Source organism: Larimichthys crocea, chromosome XXIV (genome assembly GCF_000972845.2).
Source record: "Larimichthys crocea isolate SSNF chromosome XXIV, L_crocea_2.0, whole genome shotgun sequence".
In the NCBI taxonomy this organism is placed as follows: Eukaryota; Metazoa; Chordata; class Actinopteri; family Sciaenidae; genus Larimichthys; species Larimichthys crocea.
Window position 1 is genome coordinate 17,683,904 of NC_040034.1, and position 25,834 is coordinate 17,709,737.

A 25,834-nucleotide genomic window follows, 5' to 3' on the forward strand; every position below is an offset into this window, starting at 1 on the left:
AATATTAAATGGTAAGTACTGTTAGAAGCACAATATACTATGTTGCATGTATGTTGTGTAGTACAGGATTGAAAACAAAGCCACCACATCCTCTGGGTGTAAAACAGTACATCCATCCTAGATTACATCAGCAGGACCCGTTTAGTGCTTTTATATAAAACAGTCCAATCATATTATTATTGTGATTTTTATTAGAAATAGGTTATCATGATCCATCGTCATGTTAAATTGTCTTTATAATATAAACTTCTATAAGAAGGCTTAACATAAGCACATTGTTATTAAAACAGTGGTGGCACAATGCTACATCAGTAACTGCATGGAAATATACCAGATCACATTATTGTGATTCATTTCTATCCGCAGAGCATATGTGTGTGTATCTAAGCTATTAGCTACTATCATTGTTATTGTTTTTAAGGCTACAACATTTATCAACAAAGTATGTTAGATAAGCTATAACAGTTTTGGCTTATAAATAGAAGCAGTTTTAATTCTTTATCCAACGATAGATTGACTACATAAACTATTACATCTACTGCTGTAGTCAAAGGTAAAATATGACTAAGAATAGTACTGAAGGAACTCAGAACGGCTTGGCTTCATCCTACATAGGACAGTGTAAAAGTTCAACAATGCGGTTTCAGCTTATATACTGTGCAATTATTTTTCTGACAAAACGTGTTGCCTAACTAAAAGTACTGTAACTAGGACACAGTGCTCGACCTCTTGGCCTTCTTAAGAATGTCACACTTCTTGCGATTTGGGCGCCTGCAGCGTTCATCGATGCTTGGCACACATTCGTAGTGCCACACCTCCTCCATTTTATCCACAGGATACACTGCTTCCACATAGTGACGAATCAATCTGAGGCGGATAGGGTCGAGCTGCTTTTTGTTGCAGGCTCCTGAATGGTTGTATTGCAGCCGCAGGTTCTCCGGGGTGAAGAGCTCGGGGAAGAGGCGCACCAACAGGCGGGCAGCAAAGTTCCCAACAGAGAGACTCTGCTGGACAATTTCCCGTACCTCTGTGTCTGAGAGCAGATACACAGAAGGAACGGGGAAGTCAGGAGTGGATACAGTCAGTTCGTCCAGGGGTATTTTACAAAAGTCTTTGCTACTTTTCTCAGGGGGCAAAGAGGGAATATCTGCATCCTCCCTCATGCTATCTGGATTGAGCTGGTTCAGCTGGCAAAGAAAGTCCTGCTCTGAATCTTGGCCATACACTTTGCGCTGCTGCAAGTAGGATCTTCTCTGCTCCGTGTCACGTCTCCTGCACCTCTCGTCAAGTTTGCCCACAAATTCCAACATCCAAACTCTGTCGTTCTTGGCCCGAGGGTAGACCAACTGCACATAATGACGGATCAGATTTACACGAACGGGGTCGAGCTGTTTTTTACCAAGAGAACCACTGCAGTTGTACTGCTTCCGTGTGTTCTCGTGGGTGAAGAGCTCTGGGAACATGAGCACCAGCAGCCGAGAAGCAAAGTTCCCAATTGACAAGCTACATTCATAGTTGTTCTTCAGCTGTTCCCTCGACAGGAGGTACTCGTGGGGAACAGTGAAGTCAGGAAGAGGGATCTCCAGATTGTCAAAATCCACAGGTGTCAACAGTGACTTTTTGGACTTTCGATTGGGCCTTTCATAATCACCCGCCTCTGGAACCTTAATTATAGAAACATCTTCGGGAAGGCTGGCCAGGTCATAGCTCTCATCGTTGATATTGTCAAGTTCGCTCCCATTGCCATTACTGTGAGGACCCTCGAGTGCATCCTCCATATGCTGAATGCACACCTGAAGCCAGCTGTCCTCAGGCACATCAGGAAAATTAGCTTCCATGTATTTTCTTATTATTTCCATCTTGTCAGAATCCAGAATTAGCTGCCCCACGCTATTGAAACTTGTGGAGCCTTCTGGCATTTTCCCCTCTTCAAAAACCTCAGGGAAAAGACGATGCATAAGAAAAACAACAAAGTCCTCGGGGGAAGAGAACTCATCCAGCTCCTCTGTAGCTTGTGTATTGAAAGAAAGGTCTGACACAGGCAGGTTGCTCTGCTGGTTATCTAAAGAGATATGCTCCTCCTGGCCCTGCTCATTGATGAAATGATAGGTTTGAGGATGCTCAGCCTTTATCCCAGCACCTGTGATTGTCTGCTTCCTAAGCAGCCGAGCACTATCCATGTCCCTCTGAGCCCAGAAACGATTAAATAAGTCATTAATCTGAAGGAGGCATTCTTCCTGCCAGACACTGTTGGTCTTGACCGAAGGGTAGCATACCTCAACGTAGTTGCGGATCAGCTGCAGATGTAGAGACTCAAGTGTTCTCTTACTTGCCATGCATTCTTGGGAGCACTCCCTGGCTTTGAACAGCTCCGGGAAAAGATGCACCAGCAGCCGACACCCAAGCTCCCCAGCGCTGGATGTCTGTTCCATCAGCTGGTTCAATTCATCACTTGTTAGCAAATACTCAGGAGGAGGCTGGAACTCTGTCACCATGTCCGCTGGTTTGATCTGCTTCTTTATTCGCATGACCTCAAGGGTTAGTAAGTCCACTTTGCTGTGCAGTTGTGTCATGCTTGAATTGAGGGTGTTGAGAATGAGAAACATTTTCTCAATCAGCGGATAAAGGTTCGAGTCGGTTGACGAAGCTTGGCCTAAAGTGTCCGAGATGGGAAAGGTCTCCATTGTGCCATTTTCCTCTGAACTTTGCAGCTTGGATGAGAGGATGCTGCTGTAGCTAAGCTGATTCCCGGCACCATGACTGGCCTGCTGCTCCAGACTCGGCGTGTTCCTCTTGTCCGAGATCCTGTGGGAGATGCTGAAGAGAGGCTTTCTGTAGGAGAATCTGGATTTCTGCTGGACACAATCCCTCTTCTCTCCAGTTGTGGTGAGGCAAAGAGGCTCATGCATGCCGCTGTCATCTATCAAGTGCCGTCTCATCTAGATAGAGTATGCAACATTCAAAACACATATATACTACAGGCCAGTGCAACAAATTAGATATGCAAATGGTACCAGAAGTTAGCGCACCTCGCCAGAGACTCTGACTCTCTTGCTGCTGGTGGACTGGTTTGTGTGAGCACCCATCTCTGCGGATGAACGTTTACCAGCCTCAGCCGTCCCAGGAGATCCTCCTCCATCATTTCCGTCAGGTGGTTCGCAAATAGCAAAGTCCTCCATCTCTTCTTTAACATCCTGGACATGCTTGTGTTCTGCAAATAATGAGATTCATGTTTTCTCTGTTAAAGCATTTGTTTTCTGGGTCACATTCATGATTACACATGAAAGTTAACAGAGATCAGACTTTTTGTTTCTTCTCCAGTGCAATACTGATTTGTCTCTTTTTAAAAATACAGATGGCCCACATACAATATCTGAAAAATCTCCGACTTAAAACTGTCTCAACAAAAAAAATTGTTTTAAGCTTGATGTTTAATTTCAGTGGGAATTTGTGCTGTTGCAGAAATTACCTTTCTCAAGCATCGCTTCGTCTGAAACTTCTCCATGCTCAGAGGAATTCATAGCCTAGAAAAATAAATCACAAACAAATGAAGTAATGGTGGGTGGCACGGTGGTGCAGCGCCTCACAGCAAGAAGGTTCCTGATTTGGACCTCGGCTGGGGCCTTTCTGTGTGGAGTTTGCATGTTCTCCATGTGTCCGTCTCCTTCCGGGTCCTCCCACAGTCCAAAGACATGCATTTAATAGATTGATTAGTGACTCTAAATTGCCCGTCAGTGTGAGAGTGAGTGTGAATGGCTGACAACTAAGTGTATAATATATTTTAATTTGTACAAGATTATAATATGTAACATTACAGTTTGATACACGAGTTGATAATCACTGGTCAATAGTTAGTAGGGCTGAAAAATTCCAGGAATTTTCAAAGTTGGAAACTTTCCATGGGAATTCAAGGGAATAAACCAGGGATTTAAATATAGTTGGGGAAAATCCATGTTAGCATAATCTTGACTAAAAAAAAACAAGATTTTTTGCACTGAGTATCTATGCTATTCCTCAATCATATGCACATAACACACTGCTTACTGCAGGGCTGTTGACGCTACATGCACTGTACATTCCTCCATCACATGCACAGATGATTTCCAAAACCCTGGACCACACTTTGGAGCCCAAAGATTATTGAAGCCGCACATTTGAGCCTGTGGACTACATAAAGTGGAGTAAGTTTTGATGACATTATGGGGTAAATATATTTGATGTATGGTATTAATGTTTAACTTGCAAATAGCACATGAAAATGTATTTATAGCTACAGTAGATGGCTAGATGATGTTAGATGCTAAATAAGCCATTGCTATCCTAATTTTATTGACCATTTATGAGGCTATCTTATCATGATGCTATCTTTTCAATAATTCCCATGGAAAATATCTGATTTGGAATATTTCCAAAATTCCCCAGCTTAACTTCCCCATGGAAAGTTTCTGGAAATGTTGCTGGAAATGTTCCACCCTTTTGCAACCCTAGTTAGTAGGTGACAAACATTTCCAGAACTGGATAATAACTGGATCAACAATGGGTTTATTAAAATATGCTTGATTGATCCTGTCAACAAATGAAACACACACGGTACGTTTAAAATAATAGTGTGTGAACACGTTTATAAACTTCTGGTCAACACATTAACATGTGGCGGTGGCTGGTATAATGCTACCGTTATGACAAACAGCATGTGATCAGCTGCAGGCAAACACTGTGCAGCTGGAGCTTAAAGTGATCAAAACAAATGCTGCTGCATTGCAAACTCGTTTTACAAATAAAAAAACAAAGTAGGTATGTGAACAATCTTCCGGACAGACTGTAGTGTGCATGCCGCCGTACACTGAGTTACCTCCTAGCTCTCCTCCAGCCTTTATTAACGAGCTACTTCCTCATTCTTCCGCCCATGAACCTTTGAACCACAACACAAGACAAACCAGCTGTGCGAGCACAACTCTGTGACGAGCCGTGCCGTGCCGTGTTAACGCCAGCACGGCTCGGCGTGAACACTCAATGCACGGTGCAACATTTTGTTTGTGAATTTTAATGACGCGGCAATGTTTGCGTGGACTCCTCTCTCTCTCTCCTTCTCTCCCTCCCTCTCTCCTCCTCCTCCTCCCCGCTCCTCTCCTCTCCTCCTGCTCTGACTCTTGTTAAATTAACGGTAAACGCGCGTGACCGGCGGTTCGAGCTCACCTTTAAGAGTCCACGCGATCCTTGAAGGTAGTTAACGACGTGCTGGACATGTCTGCGGACTATCGCGGTGGTTAATCTGCAGGTAAATGTTTGTTCTTGTTGTTGATGTTTTTCTTTTTTTTTTCTCTCTCTCTCTCTCTCTCTCTCGCTCGGCTTTCTGTGCTTTCTCGCGTGACGTGACGGGGCGCGCGCCTGCTGTGTCACTTCCGCACAGCTGTGGTAAGAGAGAGAAAGAGAGAAGTGAGAGAATGAACCTGAAATGTGAAAACACTCTGAACACTGTCCACATGCATCAACACGAAACTCACACTGTAATGTCCAAACGAGAAACGAAACTAAATTACGACACTAATTTAGCCTAAATATCACCAGTTTCAAAATAAATAAAAAAGAAACATTTATTCTCCCACTGTGCATTCCCCTCTTTTTATGCAGCTGCACACATTTATAAACTTAAACTTTATTTATTCAACTTTTTTCATTTTTATATATATATATCTAATATATATATATATATATTATAATCTAATATATATATATATTTCTGTGTATTTCACAGAACAAAAACAAACAAACAAACAAGAATATAATTTTGCTGAAAAAGACGATACATAGTAATTTTTGGCCATACAATGATAACATTTTCTAATAAATAAGGGGGGAAAAAAATCCAATAATAGGATAAATTCCTAAAGACCTATAAACTGTATCAATAACATGTTAAAAGTAAATTCAAATACATTAGGTGAATAAACACAGATAATCAAAAAGCTCAGCAGTAAATGACAAGGCTGTTTTTTTTTTCATGTATACAACCTACAACCACATAATATCAGCGATGAAGAGTATATACTTAAGTTGCTACTGTATTTTCTGTTTTATTTGACCAATTTAATATTATGTACTATACATCTACTTCACTAAATTTGAGAAATATATTGTTTTTACTCCACTACATTCATCTGACAGGTACAGTTATTAGTTACTTTGCAGATTTTAAGTATAATTTAAACCACACACCCGTACATAAAACAGATACCCCCTCAAAAATAAAGGTTCAAGTTTGAACCTGAGGTGGCTCTTTGTGGTGCTGCCACAGGGGAATGTTTTATCTGTTGGTTCTTCAAAGAACTATTTATTATCAAGTTCTTCTCAGTGTACATAGTTCATTCAAGGTGTGATATATAATAATTTGAATTAAAATGTTTAATTTTAAATGCAACATTGGGTAAACTGTCAGCACTGTGATGAACTGTTGATTCGTCCAGGGTGTACCCTGCCTCTCGTCCAATGTCAGCTGGAATTGACTTCAGCCCTCTGCAACCCTGACGAGGATAAGCGAATACTGAAAATGGATGAATGGACATTGGCTGAATTACTTTAAAAAAGTAAAAAAGTAATTCAGCAAAGTTATTTATTACTTTATATAAATTATTGACGCATTACCATTATCCTTTACAATTAGGAATGGCACCATAACAATACTTTTTACACAGTCTTAGGCAATAGGTTCAGCATATAGCAGCTATTGGTATTGGTAGTATTATGTACTTTAGATTCACAAAAAGGCTGTTCAAAGATGTTATTATCAAAACCAGGTCACGCTGCTGCGAAAGGTGACAGAGCACTTTTTTAGATTCAGTATTCCAATTAACCTTTAAAAGGAAAAAAGATTATTAAACAACAATAAGGGTTGTTAAGGATAAAAAGGTTCTCCAGAGAACTGTTGCAGAACACCAACTACAACATTAAAATGTTGTTTACATGTTAACGCATCAGTAATAATTATTTAGTAAACAGTATATACATAATAGATAACAATATAACAGAGAGAGAAGTCATTTTACCTCACTGAGTACCTTAATGGGTACTTCTCTCTTTATAGTTTATGTAAAAGTTTAAAGTTTGCTGATGGCAGATATGTACTTTTACTCAGAAACAGTTTTGTCTTGTAAAAGTATTTTCCCAGAGTTGTATTCCTACTTTTACTTACATCAAGGATCTGAATACTCTCTTAAGATGTATAACACTTGGATAAGTTCTTGTACTTTTGGTCCTGAGGCTGGTGGTTTGTTGGCCCTGTTAAATATAATATGAAAAATATAATACTGTATTTTGCTGCATGCTGCAGTGCCACTATAATAATTACAGTGATTATTAATTTAAAATATAGTATTTTGTCTGTAACTGTGCAATGGCTGTGGTACTCGCTGAGTCGTAGATAAAAAAAAACAGCCCTTTATTTTACATTTTCTTCCACAGAAAAAACAACAATATCTGAAACATGTGTTCCAGTATATATACAGTATGCAGTGAATATATGCATGTGTCTAAATTCAGATCTAACCCCTAAGTAGCCGTCTTACTTTTATACTGCCTTGTTTTACAAGTTGTTTAGGAAGGCAAAAACAGAAGTAGGTGGGAGTGATGCCTCTTGTTTTCAGAGATGATCTCTGTCCACCTTGCACTGCAGAACATTATTTGGGCAACATTGCCCTCAAGTGGAAAGAGGCTGCAACAATAGGGGAATGAGCTCTGATCACACCTGTCTGCTGCACAGTACGATATACAGTACATACCTCAAGTGTCTGGGCTGTATGTGAACCATGAGAGTATCATCAATTTAAATGGACTACTAAATAGACATGAAAAGAAACAGCAGGATTTTCTTTTTATTGATACTGACTGTGAAGAGAGTGACTTTTTTTTTTATGCCGATCATTGTTTTCTGTCAACTTATTTACACATTTTATATCGTGTTGTTGACACTTGCTCTGGTGTCGGTTATCTCCTCCAAATATATCTGGGGAATGATTTCACCAGTGTCTACGTCATCCTCTATGCACATATTTATTAATAATGGAGGTAGTGACCTTTGAATGCTACACTAAAGACAATTGGTACATCCTGTTGTACTGCAAGGTGTCATATTATTTGCACGAGTATGTGTGATTGCTAAACAGAAGCTGAGAAAAGCACATGGATACTATCGAGCAAAGAGACTAACAACAGAACTAAACTTGACAGTTTATAATCATAATCTGAGGTCAGTGTGTGTGGTGTGCACAAAAAACTCTGATCTTAGGGATTTTGGCTGTTGATCCGCTCCGGCTACAAATATCCTCAAATTACAGCTGACAGTCTGTACATCAATAGTCAGAGTATCATGTGGCATCCCAAGTTCAAAGATTATGGGGTCAAAACTTTTTAAAGTGTAACTAAACCCTTTCAAATTCTGCTAGCTTGCTCTCTCCAAGCAAATTAAAAAATAAAAAAAATACTGCAGAGGACGGTATAGAGGGAGGGAGGTAACGCCAATCAGAGTGACAGACTGACCACCGCTTAGTGTAGCAGGAATATAGCTGCTGATAGTCCGAGCTAACTAAATTTATCAGCTATAGGCATCTGCTGTCAGATGTCTTGACAGTCACTCAAAGCAAGTTCACAGCCTGTTTGTAAAAGTGTCTGCTTTGTATTTCTGGTAAACGTGTGGATGACGATGAAACATGTCGACCGTACATCACCTGCCTCCAAAATCAGCCATCAGTGAAATTCAAATGCAATAGCCAAGTTTTAACCAGTAGAGGGAGGTAGCTATGCAAGATTTAGAGCTGCATCATCAACAACTCTACTAAATACCTGTATGCACTGGCTGTCATCTGCAAAAAAGTTTCACACAAAAATAAATTAAACTTGGAGCTGGTGGCTGATAAAAGTGAAGCGATGAACAAGTGAAATCAATCATACAGAGCTGTTGCAGCAGAGGAAAGTCTTTATGTGTAAGAGGCAGAAGCCATTTAGCGGAGCTGGTGACTTGAGCTGGTAAACTGGTTTCCTCTGATGGACAGAGATGTGAGTCAGTGAGAGATGAACCGGAGGCCTCACAGTGCCATAATTCTGTCTTAATCATTGGCTATTTCATGCACCCACTAGCAGCCAATGTTCTGTTCCCAGCCACAAATATGTCGATACAGAGATGATATAACAAGACAACGTGTGGCTGGTGTGGTTCTCATTATTCGACTAATGAGCTGTCTCCATGGCAGTCTGATCTGTCAGCCAATGAAGCGTGCAGGCCCTGTGCAGGGGGAAGCACGGCCCAGGGTCAGCCAGGCGACGGCTTGTGACGAGGGGCCGGGGTGGGCAGCACTTAACACCGGGAAGAGCTCGTTAAAGTGTCATTTTTGGCCAATATGCTCGTCTGCGTCGAGAAGGCCAATCAGCCATACTGTTCCCATCACAGGAGAATGACTTTCATCCATCACCGTCGACTATATGATGATATTAGCAGGTGTTTACCGATAGGCCATTCAGAAGAAGACAAATGGATGTTCTAATATCACTCCACGCTCACCTCCACTGAGTCATTTTACATACCGACTTATGAGGGGAATCTATCCCAGCATGCACTAGAAAAGGAGGCAGGGAAACACCACGGCAAGAGCATCAGTTCATCTCGTAGTGCATTAATTTGAGACTCTTACCTGTGTGGAGACCAAAGCAGGAATACAAATCTTATCAGACAAAAGTAATATAAAAGTAATATATAAGCAAAACGTAGCAGTGCTTAGATTAACAGGCCAACACTGGTCTATACTGTATATCACAGTGTAGCCAGTCAAAGCTACATACAAACCGTAAAATCTATAAATAATATGATCACTTCTGAAGATTTCTGTACCAATTTAATTTTAATGAGCCCTTAATAAAGACTTAGTAACTAATGTTTTTTTAAATGAACAAATCAATCTTAATAAGGTGTTACATGTGCTTTATCAATCAGTTAGAAGTCATTAATCAGGAGTCTAAGGTTGCCAGTTTGTAATCCTTTTGGCAGACATTTATTCTTTATTCTTTCATTAATAAAGCTTCACTCGAGTCATCAAGTCTGCAGTCATAAATGTTTACAATTAATTTAAAAAAGAAAAATCTTCAACTTTGAAGTTGTAAAGGTTTTCGTTCTATAATTTGGCAACACGAAAGAGGTTTTTATAACTGTATGAAACATTTTTAAATCATCATTAAGCACAAATAAAGTCTGTGATAAACCCTCTGAAAATGGTGTTAGAAAGTGGTCACATCAAGTCAAGTGGTTTTGAGTGCATATGAAATATAATTTCAAGAGTTGTCAACCCAACGTAAAATAATGTTATTAATGAGAGTTTCAGTGGAGAAGGGTCCTCTGGTTACATGAATGTTGTTTTGATGCCTTTTTCATCCTGGCAAGAATCAACTGCTTAGAAACAGTAAAATACTGGAATTCAATCGCATGAAAATTGCCAAATTTACAGTTTCCAATGTTTGGTATTCGCTGAACGTAATTTTCTTTGCAAGTTCCAAGAACACTGCATCTTTCTGTCAAACTCACACACGAGTGTGTAATGGAATCTGTGCTGACCGACTCTCTCCGCTGGACCCTGCTGTAATTACACCGCCCGTCGTTTGGGCCGGGCACACTAAGGCCGCTGTTACCCACTTCATGTTTTGCATGTAAACTTATAGTCTTGCCAACTCTTGCTTTCATGATACCCAAGACTCCAAAACTGGGAACTGTAAGCAAACACAGAGTCAGGTTTCTGCTGTGCAGGACATAAAACTGACAAACCTCTCTCATTGCTCATTCTGCTCTTCATTTGGGCTCCACGGGAGATATCAAAAAGATTCATGTTTGCAGTGGCAGTGTTGTCAGGGTAGAAAAAAAAAACAACAATTTCTGTTCTACATTAAACATTTAGCTTCACCACTGGAAGAACTCTGTTTTCCTCTTGAAGTCCAAAACAAAAAAAATCATCCCATCAAATCCTGTTCTGCAGCGCCCGGTTGATTTCTACTGGGAGCATCTATGCAACAGTTTCATTGCTCAGGCCAGACCTCATCTTTCGAAAAAGTTCTGTTTAGTATATGTGTCATTCTGGCAGGACCCCAGCCTCCTTCCCTGTTTGGTCCTTTTAACTTTCCATGTAACTTTCCTCATGTCTCCTCACGGCGAGGATAAATATTTCATGAGGAGCCTGAGGCTTTCCCTGGCACATGCTGCACCTCGCTGTACCCAGGAAGGCCAGACAGCGGAAACCAAAACAGAAGAGGAAGTGAACGTACAACCCGGCAACAGACAGGGGCTTGTGTTTGAAATTGTTCACTCCAAATCACCATCTTCTTCTTTCTTAACCGATCATCAACCCCATTGCCTTCTTCCTTATCCACTTTTAACTCTCCGAGTCTCCACCAGCACTGCTCTGCCCCAGGTTATCAAAAATGTTCCGACTAGATGATCATTATGGACATCTAAACGGCAAAACCGTGTTGTGGTTTTTTCTTTGGTAAAACACTTCAATAAACAAGACTGAGAGTCGACAGTCGTGCGAGCTGCCATACAAGTGTGTTCGGCAAGTGCTCATCAGTTTTGAAGGTAAATGATTGATCAAATTAAAATATCTGATGGTGCTCGATTAAAAGTCAGAGGATCACCAAAGTGCAGTCTGGTATTGGTACAAACGTGAAGACGTTTTAGTTAAAAATCATGAGTTGGCTGTCACTTGTGTAAAAGGAATACTCTCCGTCAGTTATTTAAACTTTACTTGCATGTGGGAAGTTCTACCTCACGGCTCTTGCTTACAACATTCTTCTTCAGGCAGTTTCAAAGTCTTAAAGACATGTTCTGATGCGGTACCGACGTGCTGCTGTTTTCTACACAGAATCCTCTTTGTTAGCCGTCTACCCACTTTTTTTTCCCCTTCTCCTCCTCATCCTGTCTCCTGTGCTCTGTCCTTCAGGTGTGGCTTGGATGTGACAGACAGCTGCCAGTGGTGGCCTGGTTTCACACCTTGGCTGTCCCCCCCCCCCTCCACAGACAGCAGCCTGGGAAACCACAGGCCACCAGGCTGGCGCCAGCCTGTACGGCTTAGAGCAGGGCAGCCGGCCCAATCAATACCTCTGCATTTCCTGTCCATTTGCTCAGGTCTCTTCATTAATAATTACTGCTTGGCGGAGCTTCAATGCGCTCGCTGGCTGGGCCAAGGGGAGAGGCTGTGTGACCTTTCCCCGCCCCTGGGTTGACTTGGATCACATACACAGGCATGGGGACAGACATAATAAGGCAACATAGATGACATTACTCCTGATTCTTGCCATTTCCCTCCCTCTGTGGAGAAGGATATCACGCCAAACACCATTAAAAAAAAAAAAAATACATATTTTTGCAGCTGTGCTTATCAGCAGAGGTACATACCTGGTAGAACATGACTTTGAGACATTTTCACAACTGGTTTTGGAGCTGCTTTTCAATTTGGCAAACACCCACTACATCCAGCAGCTATGATTTCACCATCGTCGGAGGTGTGCAGTAACGAGCAGGGCGAACCTGGGCGATTTCTAAAAAACGTTTTTTTTTTTTTAGAATAAGTGCTGCTCGGTGCGTCATTTGCCGTTCATGGCGCATTTTCCAGATGACAATAACAATCCCTCAAAACATCTTAAATTACGTTCTGCCTGGTATGTGCCTCTGCTGATAAGCAAGGTAACAATAAAGTGCCAGGTTTTAAAATGCAGCTTAGCGTGAGATTTTCTCCACACAGGAGAGAAGAGGTCTGTATTAGAGCCAACAAAACGCATGACATGATGCTGAAGTAATGTGTTTTTGAATTTTTTTTTAATGATGACCTTTTATGGATACATAGCCATTGCATTTCTGATGCACACTGTCATCCACAACAGAGCAGAACAGTTTCTCCGGACACGAGCCAGTACCTGGCTCAAAAGGAGTTCATTTGTCTCTGAAGTGTCAACTGTTCACTGGTTCTCGTCCTGTTGCCTCTGCAGACAAAGACACTTTAGATGTAAGTGTGTGTGTGTGTGTGTGTGTGTGTGTGTGTGTGTGTGTGTGTGCGTGTGTTAGTCCAGGTCAAAATTTAGTGATGGCGGAGGCGATGTTCTCCAAGGCGGATCGAGCCTCGGAGGAGGGGAAAGCCTGGATGGCCTCCAGAGCCTTGTTGCCATGGTAACAGCATAAGTCCACAGCTGAGCTCACGCCTTTCTCCGACTTAACTGCTGCCAAAAGCTGTCGAAGGGATGAAAACACACGTTAGTTTGTCACGTCAGTGTCACTCTTGTTTCTATACAGTTATCAACACGACTAACTGTTCAGAGCCAGAGAGGTTTAACAGCACACTCTTAAAAAATAAGAGTAAAAACTGGATTGTACAGGAGGTAAAGCTTTTCTTTTAATGACAGAAAACTCATTGTTTAACACAATCACGTGTCTGTATGCGGCCTCTGGTACCCCTGCAGGCAGCGTACCACATTTAACTACTAAGGGAAACATTTCAGGCTCATCACGGTGAGTTATATTTATAAAAAACATTGGCAGGCCTTCTTTGATGATGAGAAGGGAAACGCACTGAATTTTATTCATCTGTTGGTTCTACACAGTCGTCTCACAGCAGTGTGAATGATTTGAATTGTTTTGTTATTGCTGTTATATGCTGTTTAAAAGAACATTTAATAATTTGAAGTCCATGTGTCTCTGTATGTGAGACAGGAGGGCACACACACACATCAAGTCAAATCAGCCCCAGCCGACAGCTTAAGTACACTGACTGAGTGAATTTGGGCACCTTCTTGTGCCTCACTGCTGGTGCGTTAGGACATCTTTTTGCTGACGGCGTTTTTACCTCATAAATTCTGGAGGTGGAAAAGCCCCGTAGGCCTTCCTTGTCTAAAAAAAATTTGCAGGTGTCACCCTGGCTGCTTATTCAATTTAGAAAAGATTCATCTTCCTCCTCATTTCACAGCATCTTATGTATCAAACGTGTTTTGTTTTGCATTACCGTAATGTTCACTCTTATTTTACTGTCCCCTGATTCTCCTACGGTAGCATGTTAGGTAACCTCACAAGTTCTTTCTCCATGCACGTCCTGATTCTTATTTCTTTCCAGCTTCAAACTCCATCTTGTACATCCTGATCTCATCAGTATTCAGCCACAGTAGCATATCAGAATCTGGATTTGGATAATTAGAACTACAAAAATCTAACACTACTTACAGATGAATTTCAAATGTTAAAATAAAAATGGATTTATACAATTAAAAAATGTTGTTTTTACCTGCTAACTTAATGATACAGAAAGTTTACCACAATTAATAAATAAAGGAATGTTCTTAAGTAGCCTAAAAGTGTTTAATATAAACGCAACAATAATATAATATAAACACGATGAAACAAATAATCACATAAATAAATAAAGGGGAATGATAAAAGTTGCCCAAGTTTTCAAGGTTGATGTATTTTGAAGAGGTATAACTTGCTCCAAGTAAAAACCACCTGAACTTTTCAAGAACCTCTGACAAAGTCTTTCACTGTAAATCCTGTTCTACATCATAAAAAACAATACATGATTTTTTATTATTTATTCCAGGAATTTATTGATTTAATGATTGAAATTGTGATTTAAAAATGAACTTTTTCAAAAGGCTCAACAACTGAAAACTACTTAGTCAGCTCTCGTTGGCTAGAGCTGTGTGTGTGTGTGTGTGTGTGTGTGTGTGTGTGTGTGGCTGTGAATGAACCTGCTGCTGCTGCTGCTGTTAACACTAAACCAAGATAATATTTTATATATTCGTTATTATATTATTAATTTTTTGTCAAGCATATTTACTTATTTAGTTAAACTGGTCATTATGTCTGAGTGAATGGGTTAAACAGACGACCAAAGGCTTCTCTCCTGCAGTCAGATGTTCTTATATTATTAGTGAAAACTACGAATGACTTGAAATAATATTCTACCCAGTTTGAACTCTCTTTCTCCCATAATGACTAATTTTACAGATGGCAAATCTGTTTGCTGAAAAGTATCTTTTTGGGGATCTTTCCTAATTAGGGATGGGAGACTAATATACTGAATGCAAAACAGTATAAAATGGGTGTTTCTGTAAACATTTATGCTTATTTATCAGAGTTAATGGGATGAAAGCACATGCTAAATCATGTAGACAATTTGTAGCAGCCAGAAACGTACACAAAGTTCCTCTAATTATGCGGACCCATCTTTATGCTGAATCAAAGCAAAGTTTTACACTCGTGGGCCCAAGGTCTTTCTTTTTCCTCCCCAAAATTTCATCCCTCACTCTGTCCTGCTCTCAGCTTTCCTCCTCGTGTCCCCTCATCTCTCCTTCCCTTCAAACTTCTCCCCATGTCCCCTTTTCGACAGGTCTGCTGAAGGAGATTCTCTCACAATGCCACTGTCTCAGAGCCTCAGTGTCTCCTCCACAAATAGGCCTCGGTAACTAATCCTTCCTGCTCTGGTTTCAGACGGGACCAGATAACCCCCCCAACACCATCAGACCCCTCCTCTGTAGCTTCAGTCTCTTCTTGCACCCCTATCGGCCCCCTTCTTCCCTCACACATTGACTTTGGAAAGCTCATTTCTCAACTTCGATATAGGTTACAGTGAAAAGACGTCCTGTTTTTCTTTGGCTATGGCTCTGTGAGTGGCGATAAATAAACAGGTGAAAACAACAAGATGAAACAATGAAAAATAGAGTTATCTTGACGAAATGTAGCACAAAGGCAACAAAGTGGTAAGAGCACAGCTTTGCTGTGACATTGTGAAGTATAGTTCACTTAAAAGGCAGATTCTGTATAGAGGAATAGACTTACCTTTGAGTAATCCAGTTGGTTTCTCATTGTTTTTGCCTTGCCGAGAACAGAGAAAGAAGTAAATATTAGTTAAATTACCAAAGTTTTCAAGACTGCCCTAACTTAAAAAGGTAAAATTTAATGAATTTTAGGGATAAACCATCTTTAAATTTAAGAGAAATGATTTGGACTTGTCAAGAACTCCTGACAAAGTCCTTCACTTTAAATCCCGCTGCTGCAGTACGTCAAAAAAAAAGGGATTTTCCTCAAGATGCAAAGATTTATTTAACGAACAATGCGTCACTGAATTAAGTGGTTTTGAGGTTGATGGTTCATTTACAGCAAATCCTTTAAGGCGTTATTTTATTTTCCACATCTTTAAGGCTAAAATGTCTTGAAAGTCCAGGTTGCTCGCATCATGGTGGTGCTTCAAATTGTTTAATTAAAAAAAAAAAATTGCCAGCAAAGCTCAAATAAAGTCGTGTACCAAAGAAAGCCAAGTTAGCTGCTGTATTTAGACATTTAGCAGTGCTCTGAGATTCAACATTCTCACTATGATAATGCTTACATGCTGATGTTAAGTAGGTGTTGTGCTAACTTATATTAGTTTCAGCTGAGGCTGAGGGGAATATCATTAGTTCTGCAGGTATTTGGTATTAGTAATGAATGTTTGTACCAAATTTCATGACAATCCATCCAATAGTTGTGGAGATATAAGCCACTGCACCATTATAATTTATATACTTTGCAATGATGCGTGTAACAAGGCCAGTGTTACCATACTTCATTACAAAAAGCACACAACAAAACAAAACAAAATCATTGCAGCTGCAGCAGTGGTGTCGCAGACCATTCGTACCTGCTGCAGTTGTTGCTGCCACGTCTCCTCGCCAACGATCTTACGGTGGAAAACCACCGGGGCGGCGCTGAAACTAAACGTCGCCGGCTCTCCCATGCTCTTCACAAACGGCTGCAGGTCATAGTTAAGCTACAGGAGGGAGAGATGTCACATTTGTCAATCAGGCTCATGTTTTACTTTGAAACCAATTAGATCGGGCCATTGATAAATATATGAACAGGTGAGCGTGCATCCTGCCTACCAACCCCCATGGACGACCCTGTTAATGAGCAGCATGATGAACGGTCTGGTGAAACACACAGCTAGTCTGATGAGGACGGTTCTCCTTCAAAGACCTCATTTCTGTTTCCTTCCATGCTGAGATTCCCTGCAGCCACTGAGGCCTGCAGACAGGCAGCTACAGGGAGCCACAGCAGGAGAGGACGTACTAACACAGCACTGCGAGTGGGACCATTATGAACGACATTTAGGCTAGCACCAATAAGATTCAGCTGAAAGCCTCTGAACCTTGAAAAATGTGTTAGCATCTGCATTATCTGCTGCATTAACATACTAATTTTAGCCTGGCACAAATCAACCTTCCTCTTTCCTTTATTCCCCATTCTTTATGTTTGTCTCAGATGCCATTATTTTTTTGTGTAAAAATCAGAGGTGGTGTCAAGCATTTAATCAAAAGACATACTAATATTGTTCAACTAAAATAAGCCCATTATTCACACAGACAGGAGAGAAAAAGTTTAGAGACTGCTGCTTCCTGGTAGCTCAGTGAAGAAATAGGACGGTGGTCAGGAGGGACAAAGTTTCGCTACAGTGATGAGGTGCATCAGTAATCTTTAGTACTGTATTGGCCTAAATATAAGACAAAATTCGAGGACTGTACTTTTATATGTTCACCACAGCGAATATGTTGTAGTTTGTTAGCCATTCTGGACTGTGAGTGTTAATGTTTGTACCACAGGCGTTTTGGACCACTGGGAAAAAGAGGAGGTTTTCAGACTCGGGGTGCGGGGGAATGCTGACTGGAAGCTGAGCTGGTGTCGTGCCAGAACCGGAGCTGAGCAAGTGGGCAATGTAACTGGGCTCAGCAGCCTCTATGGACATAATGACCGAGGTGAAAGGACCAAAGAAATAAAAGGAAATAAAAGGTTGAAAGACAGATGCTGAGCTGTGCTTCTCGCTGTTGGACTAGTGAGTAATATTAGCTGGCTGCTAGGTCTTGTGTTAGCAACCAGGCTGCTGTTTTTTCCTATCATAAGTAATATAATCATAAGAAATACATGTGTACAACTGTCCATAGTCATGATAGCGGTATTGCAAAACTACCATTTTCTCTCAGAATGTTGGTTTAATGTTGCTAGGCTAGCAAGTCTTTCCGTTTATAGTGTGTCTTTTAGATTCAATCAGCTCTAGAAGTGTTTAGTTTTACCGGCAGGAGTGTCCGATGTCTCAATTAACATATTTAACACTAGAGATGCCCAACAGGTCAGGTTTAAAGTGTTTCGTATCTTCACACGTAAATTACAACAACACAAATGAAGAAAGTGTGAAATAATCAAAACTGTTCCCACATATATTATCCCATCACTCGTAGAAAAAAGCCAATTTCTGACGACGCTTTCAAACCAAGACATTCAACATCTCAAAATGTAGCCCACTGTTGTGGCCCTTAAGATCAGACTTACTTTGTGGCCCAGTGATAGGTGCTTGCCGTACATGTAGGCCATTCTTTGGGACTTCTCATTGTGTTTGGCAAGCTCCATCGCAGCTTGACAGCTCTTGGCCAGCAGCGCCCCGTGGGACAGAAATGCCTGTTCCTCCCATGCCGCCATGTCGATGCCATCGGTGAGGCTATTCTCCTGGAGAGCGAACAGAGGCAGAGACACCGCAGGCCTGAGCACAACTTCAAACTTCCAACAGAGCAACTCAATTACAAACAAGACCTCCTTGTTCTGTGACTCTATGTTTTAGTATGTAACTGGAGAGTAACAGTTTAACACAATATTTCAATTATTGAATTTGAATATGTTAGTTTATGTCCAACATAATAGAGAAAAATTCACCTTTGTCAATTCATTTTCAAGTATTTTCTAGAAGAAACAGACGAAACCCACAACTGAAACTGTGCTGAATGAACTAGCTGTTCACAGAGCTGCATTTAACTTCTATGCTTTACACAGCTGGAATCAACTTCCTGATGATCTAAATGCATGCCACCTTTCGCCACTTTGAAATAAAACAGCTTTATTTTCCTTTTAATGCACTTTTGTTTATTTTACTTAAAAGGGTGGTTAAAAGGATAATGTCTGTGTTACTGTATGTTGTTCTTAATGCTAACAAATCTCATGAAAAGACAAAAAAAAAAACAATATTTAATGTGTTCGTACCCTGTGTACCTGGAAATGATATATATATGACATATATTCAAGATACTACTAATTGCAACTAAGAAATCAATAACAAGGAACTGGTACAAGACTGAATCTCCAACCATAGAACAATGATTAGGAATTGTAAAAGAGATCTATTGTATGGAAAAATGACCTAACAACTTCAACTGAGAGAGAATGTCTCTGCTACTAAATGGGAAAAATTATTGAATGAGTGTTTCATTGTACATCTGAACAAAAAATAAATAAAAATAATGTCCATCTCCATCTAATGAAGATCTAAAAATCAGTGAGAATGGGTCGCATCAAGTTCCTCATCTTTATTTTTTGTCTCAACTCATCAATTCATTTTGTTTTATTATTTTAAAATAGATTATTTTATTGTGTACGATGTGTTTTCCTCACATTAGCACTTTAACTGACTGTTTAGCTCGACTGCGCCACGTATAGAAGAAGAATAGATGCTTTACCTCAACATTATTTGAATTCTCATAGTAGAGTCCTTGAACTATATCACCGATGGCACTTGAGATCATTTCAACAACCTGTAAAACAGAAAGAAACAACAAAAACGAGACATTTAGGTTTCACATTGACACGCCATCCTCTTATGTGTTGAATTGAGCAAAGTTAAATAATGGGTTTGATCTGCACAACAGGCAACGCGTCCATCAACAGCCACGTGTTCTGCTGAAGTGTCCTTGGTCTCGGGCACTGAACCGATAACCTGCACCCTCATTATAAATCACTCTGGCTAACAGCATCGATTAACCTCCTAAAATGCAGATGTAAATGAGGTTGATCAAAACTGACATGCTACTCAGTTCATCCGTGAGATTTGTAATTAAAAACCACAATTTCCCCCTGATTGAAGCGTGAGCTAACAGCGCTCTCAACTGAACAGCTGGTTTGGTGAATAAATCAGAGGTGAGACGAGGGTCGGAAAACCAGGTGAACTGCTGCAAACTCAGCTGCTCATTATCAGGCCGTAGGGGAGCTCCTGTTGATTTCATAAAGCAGATCCAGGCTCGCCTCCATTCGTTATACTTTTGTATTTATAGAGAAGTCCAGTCGATAGAGACAGATCAGGTGTCTGTCCTGTCTGAGGGGCTGAAATGGAGCTAAAAGGCAGATGGTGAGACGAAATCAGACTGTGTCCAGAGAGCAGAGGGGTTAACAAGGTTTTGGAGTTATGATCTGACTTTGGGGGTTTCTTTGCTCTCCTTTTCCAGCACAAATTATTTGAGGATTTATTTCAGTTTGTGCCTTTGAGCATTGCAGCCTCTGTTGATAGGTACAGTATCTATACATTGTTGGTTTTCTGAAGAAGTGGCACAGAAAGATTAAAACGAAGAACCACTTCTGTTACCACCACGCTATAGACGCTTTCCAGCACCAGGTAATCAATGTATTGTACAAGACAAAATGTCCTGCTTTTTCGTCTATATATTATATATTTAACTAATTTTAAAAAAGCTAAAAGTTGCCACATAGTGGCTTGTTGAGGTCTGAATAGTTTCTTTGAGACTGCAGTTGCCCATTTCCTCTTACAGGGGGCATGCACGACTACATTTTAGTTTACAGAAACACTACTGGCCCCTTATCAACCACCAGAAGAGAGGCTGCATCTTTTCCAATGATTATTCAAAGTCTGGATCTAATGAATGAGTCAAACTCTGAAGTAGATCTCTCCGTCCTTCATTCACAGCCACACAGAACAGTGTGGACAGAGGAGTGGAGGCCACGCCTGTACAGTTCAGATGAATGAGGTTAAATTTAGAGCTCCTTCAGCTCATCCCAGACATCCTTGGTTCATCAGAAAAGTCTGGTGACGCTGGCTGCTCCGTCAGCCTCGCAGTGCCCTTTGGGTAACTGAATCCACTGGGGGAAAATATTGAGGAAACCCGAGCTTCGCCCACAGACCTGGAAGGACAATGTGCCTACAGTATTACCAGATGTGGTGTCTCTGCCTGCCTTGGGAAGTGGGGGCCAGTGGGGGTCTTTTTTTGGAAAGTATCAGATAAGCTCTCCCCCTGCCTCCCCCTTACTCCATTCCCAAATCCAGCCAGATCGTGTTTTGCCGACAGGTCTGCGAGGGGGGAGAAACCGGAGCTCCACGATGAGATTACTTTACAGTTTATACAAGTAGCGGCATAGGTTTCCTCTCAAGGCCACGACACATAATCTCCATCGCTCTCACTGCCTTAAAAGAAAAAGAAAAAAAAAGGCTGGTTTATGAGAAAAACTTCGAAAGCTGCAAGAACTACTCATCTGTCACCCTGTGTATTAAAAAGATGCGGTACAATGACCACATACACAAGCTGTAAGAAGAGACAGTTTTCGTAGCAGACTCACACTGCCCTCAGCTTAACAACACTCTGTCACAATTATAAATATCAGACAATTAGCAGATTTAAATGAGCGAAAAGGAAATTGTCTTTATTGCATTCCCAGAGGCTGACTCTAAGTTAAAAAGGAAAACAGTCTATTTGTTTGCTGTTTTTCTACTCTGCGTGTGAAGAATTTTGATATTTTGAAAAATTGTCTTCTTGGGAGGCCGAATGAAAGATGCGTTCCAGTTGCATCATGGGAATGAGCCTGTGTTTTTGCATTGCGATGCTTCATTTTAATTGCATGTGCCAATCATGGCGAGTTAGTCTCCTCAGATACTGCAGATAGACACAAAGGTTAATGATGATGATGTTGTACAGAAATAGCCACACTCGTGTCCACACCCTTTTTGGCTCACTTTTCATCACTTCTTGTCCAAAACTCCGCAAAGTTTGTTCGGCTCTATTACAGACTGATGTAAACATAAACCCCATTGAAATTCACTGGAGGAGGTAATCATGAATAAAAGTCCTCAACTCAAGGTCCACTTGTTTTTTTTGTCCTAGAGCGTTTTTACCATATCACACCGTTTTAATGCAGCAAATGCTAAGTTGTCATGGAAATGTAGATGTTCTGAGCATCACTGTCGGCTCATAAAGACCATGTAAACTGACTGAAAGCTCCAGAGCAAGCAAGCAATTGGACCTTAAGTTGAGATTGTCTTGTCATCTGTTGTTTCCAAGGTCGAGGAAAAAGCTTGGGACAATGATCTGTTGTTAAAACTTTCTTGAGGTTCATTGCCGTGATTTCCCAGATTTTAATGTTTCTTGTCTTTCATCAAAGAAAACTGACAAACCAGAGCCAGAAGTCAACATGAACTCACAAATAGAATGTGAAGTTAAGTGGATGTGAACTGGATTTTGGTAATGTACCATTCAACCAGCTGAAAGAAAAAACAACAAAAAATCTGGTCAAAACTAATCCCTTTCCTGTAACTGTAGCTTACCATGATGGACTTCATTCTTCTTTGCAATAAACTAATTTCCCTGCTGCCCATAAACCAGTGAAGAACGGCTTCACGAAAAGCTGAATATGAGCATTGGTGCATACTGTGGTTTGCCCTGGGCTCATTTTGTTTTGCTAACCTTTTCAAACATGAGTAACTGCTGGCTATCGGATGTCCATCTCCTTATTACCCTTAAAAACTTCCACTTTACGGATGTTTCCTGTGGTTGCTTCAGATTACATTCACACTTCTTATGAACAGTTTGCAGGTTTGTTTGGTGGAGAAAAAAAAAAAAAAGACTTTTAACGTTGCTTCATTGTCACTTGAGTTTGACTGGCGTCGTTCTCACCTTGACAATGAACCACACTAAACAGGAACAGATGCTCCAAAACTTCAATTCAACCGATGCCAACTTGCTTGGTGTGAATGCGCACTTAATGTGATTAAATTATCGTTAGCTCAAGTCATCAGCAGATCTGCCATCATTTCATTCTCAGTGTGTTCCCCTCATCTTCCAGGGTAACAACAATATCAATTCCATTACTGTAAATTGTAGCTTAGCCACACAGTAACAATTATCTCTCATAGTACTGCTGCAGTGACAAATACTAATGAAAGCCAATTAGGACTGTAAAAAAAAGATGCCACACCTTTAGAATTATCTTTAACTTCTAAAGGAAATGTTTGTTACTTAAACATCCTGATGTTTATCCTGTTTTCCATCCACAAAAACACCATGGAAACCACTTACATCATATTATGGGAGGGCGTCTCTTGGCTGCCATGGAGCAGACATAAACCCAGACTGAGTGTGCTGAATAAGAAGTGGCAGGGAAGGCGATAAGGGCTGGTCCGGCTGATGGCACGGGGTAGAAGGGGGGGAGAAACGGTTATTTTGATCCACTCAGGCAACCGCATTCTGACAGAACGGCGTGGTGACAGCATCTGTCAGCGAGGGGGTTACCAGGCTATGTAGCAGATATGATCTGTGGTGCACTTACAAGACCACTGCCACACATGCGTCCAAAACTGAAAACTCAATAACATAGATTCCCGTGGTGTACATGACTATGATGTGTTCTGACCACATTCTCTAACATACGAAACAGGTCGAAGGCCATCAAATGTGGGAGCTTCATTGAAACTAACTGGGGGTCCCCGTATGAGATTCTGTTGTGAAGTCCCACCCAGATGACGTATGGACTGGATAGTGAGTATTGGGATTGTACCAGTGCACATCCACGCTTGTTGTGATCTTTCTGTTGCTGCTTTTCATTATTGTAGCCAACTATCTAGCTTGCTATGTAGGAAGATGGCGTCCTCGTTATTAATCTGGCACTATTGGTCAGTTGATCTCTAACAGCCATCAGCTGGGACGACAACAGACTTGTTTGAGCTGCGGAACAAATCTGATATGTGGGTGGAAATTCAGAGGTCTTGAACCAGGCTAATTTTGTTGATCATCTCGCAGTCCCTGTGGCTTCCTTGTGGGACCACAACCCCCAGCCTGGGAATCACCAGACTATAGTGTTTGAATAAAAAGAGGATCTCTGGCAAGTGTAGTCTAAAAAAAATAACACACTGATATATATTCAGCACCAGTGAGTCAGACAGAATAAAGACATGGGGATACTTTAGATTACCATTAAATGTTGCTGTGGAAAATGAAGGAAAATACCTTCCAGGAATCAGTAATATTCCATAAATTCCATGATGAGTGGGAAATCTGTAATATATATTCACTGCAGGCGTGAGATGTTGAGTCTGGATTTAAAATGAGCGAGAGAAGATGTAGAGATGAAGGTCGACACTGATCTGTGGAGCTGTAAGGACCGCGGGGAGTTCATATTAAGACAGCAGTCTTTCTCATTAATATCACTGATGTCAGGTCAGATATTACACGGGGCCACAGTTTGTTACTGTCAGACAGGGTACCTTAGTGTTATCCAGTTGGGCGAGGCCGGTACAAGCGTTCGCTAGCAGGAAGTCGCCGCTCAGGACGGCCATCTTATTCCCGAACTGCATGTCCTTCAGTGGGCCGTCCGAAACCGTCCACTCCTTCAGATTGACTATCCCACGATGCACCAGGAACGCTGTGTGGATCAGCTCTGTGATTTCTGCCAAGTTCCTCTGGCTAGGCAGCAGAAATTAAAAATAAAAATAAAAATCAGCATTTTAAGAGAGACTTGACAGCTCAATGGCTTTTTGACAGAAACCTTTTCATTGTCTTTGTGCTGCTTAAATACGCAGGTCTGTCGAGTTTGAAACGCGCATACAGGTGTGCTGACCACAAAGGAATCAATCAAAACAATTCAGACAAAAAAAGGAAAAACATCTATTTAGTCAATAAAACTGCAATATTCAGATTGTGGATTCTTGTTTTCTCTCATTTGACTAAAATATACAACTCTGCTCCAAACAAAAGCTGCTGCTGGGATCCTCACAGTTCATTCAGCTGTTTGTTTGAAACATTTACCGAATTGACAGCCTGAAAGAAGAAATTACTGTGTATCTTATAATGTTAAGAGATTTCTCTACAACTACAATTTGGTTTTAAAAACCTTTCCAAGTCAAATCTGCGTACTCGAGGGCATAAACCAGGAGATATGTCAGACATCTTGCTGCACGGCATGTCAGGGGTTGTGTTAAAAAAAAGACATTAAACTTATCATTAGCAAATAACAGCCATTCTTGATTATGAGAGAAAAGACATAAAAGTGGTATTTGAATAGAGCCTTTCAGAGCAGCCTTAGGGAGGATATAATCAAATGTTGATTCAGCCATTGGTGGGGGATAATTAGGCCCCTCTCCATATGGAAGGAGCTCGCCACGCTGCGACAGGAGGGATCCATCCAGACAGGGTTGGGTGCGCTGATAGCCACTTACGACCTTCTTTCAGCCGCTGTGAGAACCTGATGAGCCAATCGTCTGCCTTTACGCGCTAACCCAGTCCTATACACACACACACACACACACACACACATATATCTCGTAGCCAGGTAATTGCCGTGTTCGACGTCTGCGTGGAAAAGATGTGATTAAAATTCAATAATGTCATCTATTTCGCCTCTCAATCACACCCATTGTCTGGTCGGTTTCTGTGCTCGGTGACGCAGAGCAACAACACAGTCGCCCCGAATGAGAGTTAATAAGTTCAGGGTTTAAATAAAAGGAAATTAACAGATTGACAGTCGTGTTCGCAAGGTGCCTCGGAGTGATGGCAACACTTGACAGGCTTCAAGAGCAGAACTCATTGTTAGAGCAAGAGGAGAGCGGCAAAGAGCTGTGGATGATTTTAGGTCATGAAAATAACATTTTACATCTTTTTGTCAAAGTCCAAGGTCAGCCTGACGGCAACTGGTGGTTTAACTTGAGCACAGAAAAAAAAATAAGTCTCTGATAAACCTATCAATACGACGATA

General features: G+C 41.0%; 2 protein-coding genes across 2 annotated transcripts in view; both read right to left on the bottom strand.

The window, feature by feature from the left end:
• Positions 1-193: 193 nt before the first annotated feature.
• On the bottom strand, positions 194-5,439 carry bend3 (BEN domain containing 3). Its single transcript, XM_010738231.3, has 4 exons — positions 5,197-5,439; positions 3,470-3,524; positions 3,030-3,211; positions 194-2,939 (listed from the first exon to the last, which is right to left on the bottom strand). Exons 2-4 carry the CDS (start codon positions 3,519-3,521, stop codon positions 708-710), a joined length of 2,466 nt encoding a protein of 821 aa, XP_010736533.3. The 5' UTR covers positions 3,522-3,524; positions 5,197-5,439; the 3' UTR covers positions 194-707.
• A 7,388-nt stretch (positions 5,440-12,827) lies between these two features.
• The window catches only part of pdss2 (prenyl (decaprenyl) diphosphate synthase, subunit 2), a 30,184-nt gene continuing 17,177 nt past the window's right edge, over positions 12,828-25,834 (bottom strand). Inside the window, exons 3-8 of the mRNA XM_010738230.3 lie at positions 24,348-24,546; positions 19,546-19,620; positions 18,371-18,544; positions 16,689-16,817; positions 15,851-15,886; positions 12,828-13,252 (exon numbers count right to left, since the gene is read on the bottom strand). Coding sequence (XP_010736532.1) covers positions 13,097-13,252; positions 15,851-15,886; positions 16,689-16,817; positions 18,371-18,544; positions 19,546-19,620; positions 24,348-24,546 — 769 coding nt within the window. The 3' untranslated portion in view covers positions 12,828-13,096. The remainder of the gene's footprint in view (positions 13,253-15,850; positions 15,887-16,688; positions 16,818-18,370; positions 18,545-19,545; positions 19,621-24,347; positions 24,547-25,834) is intronic.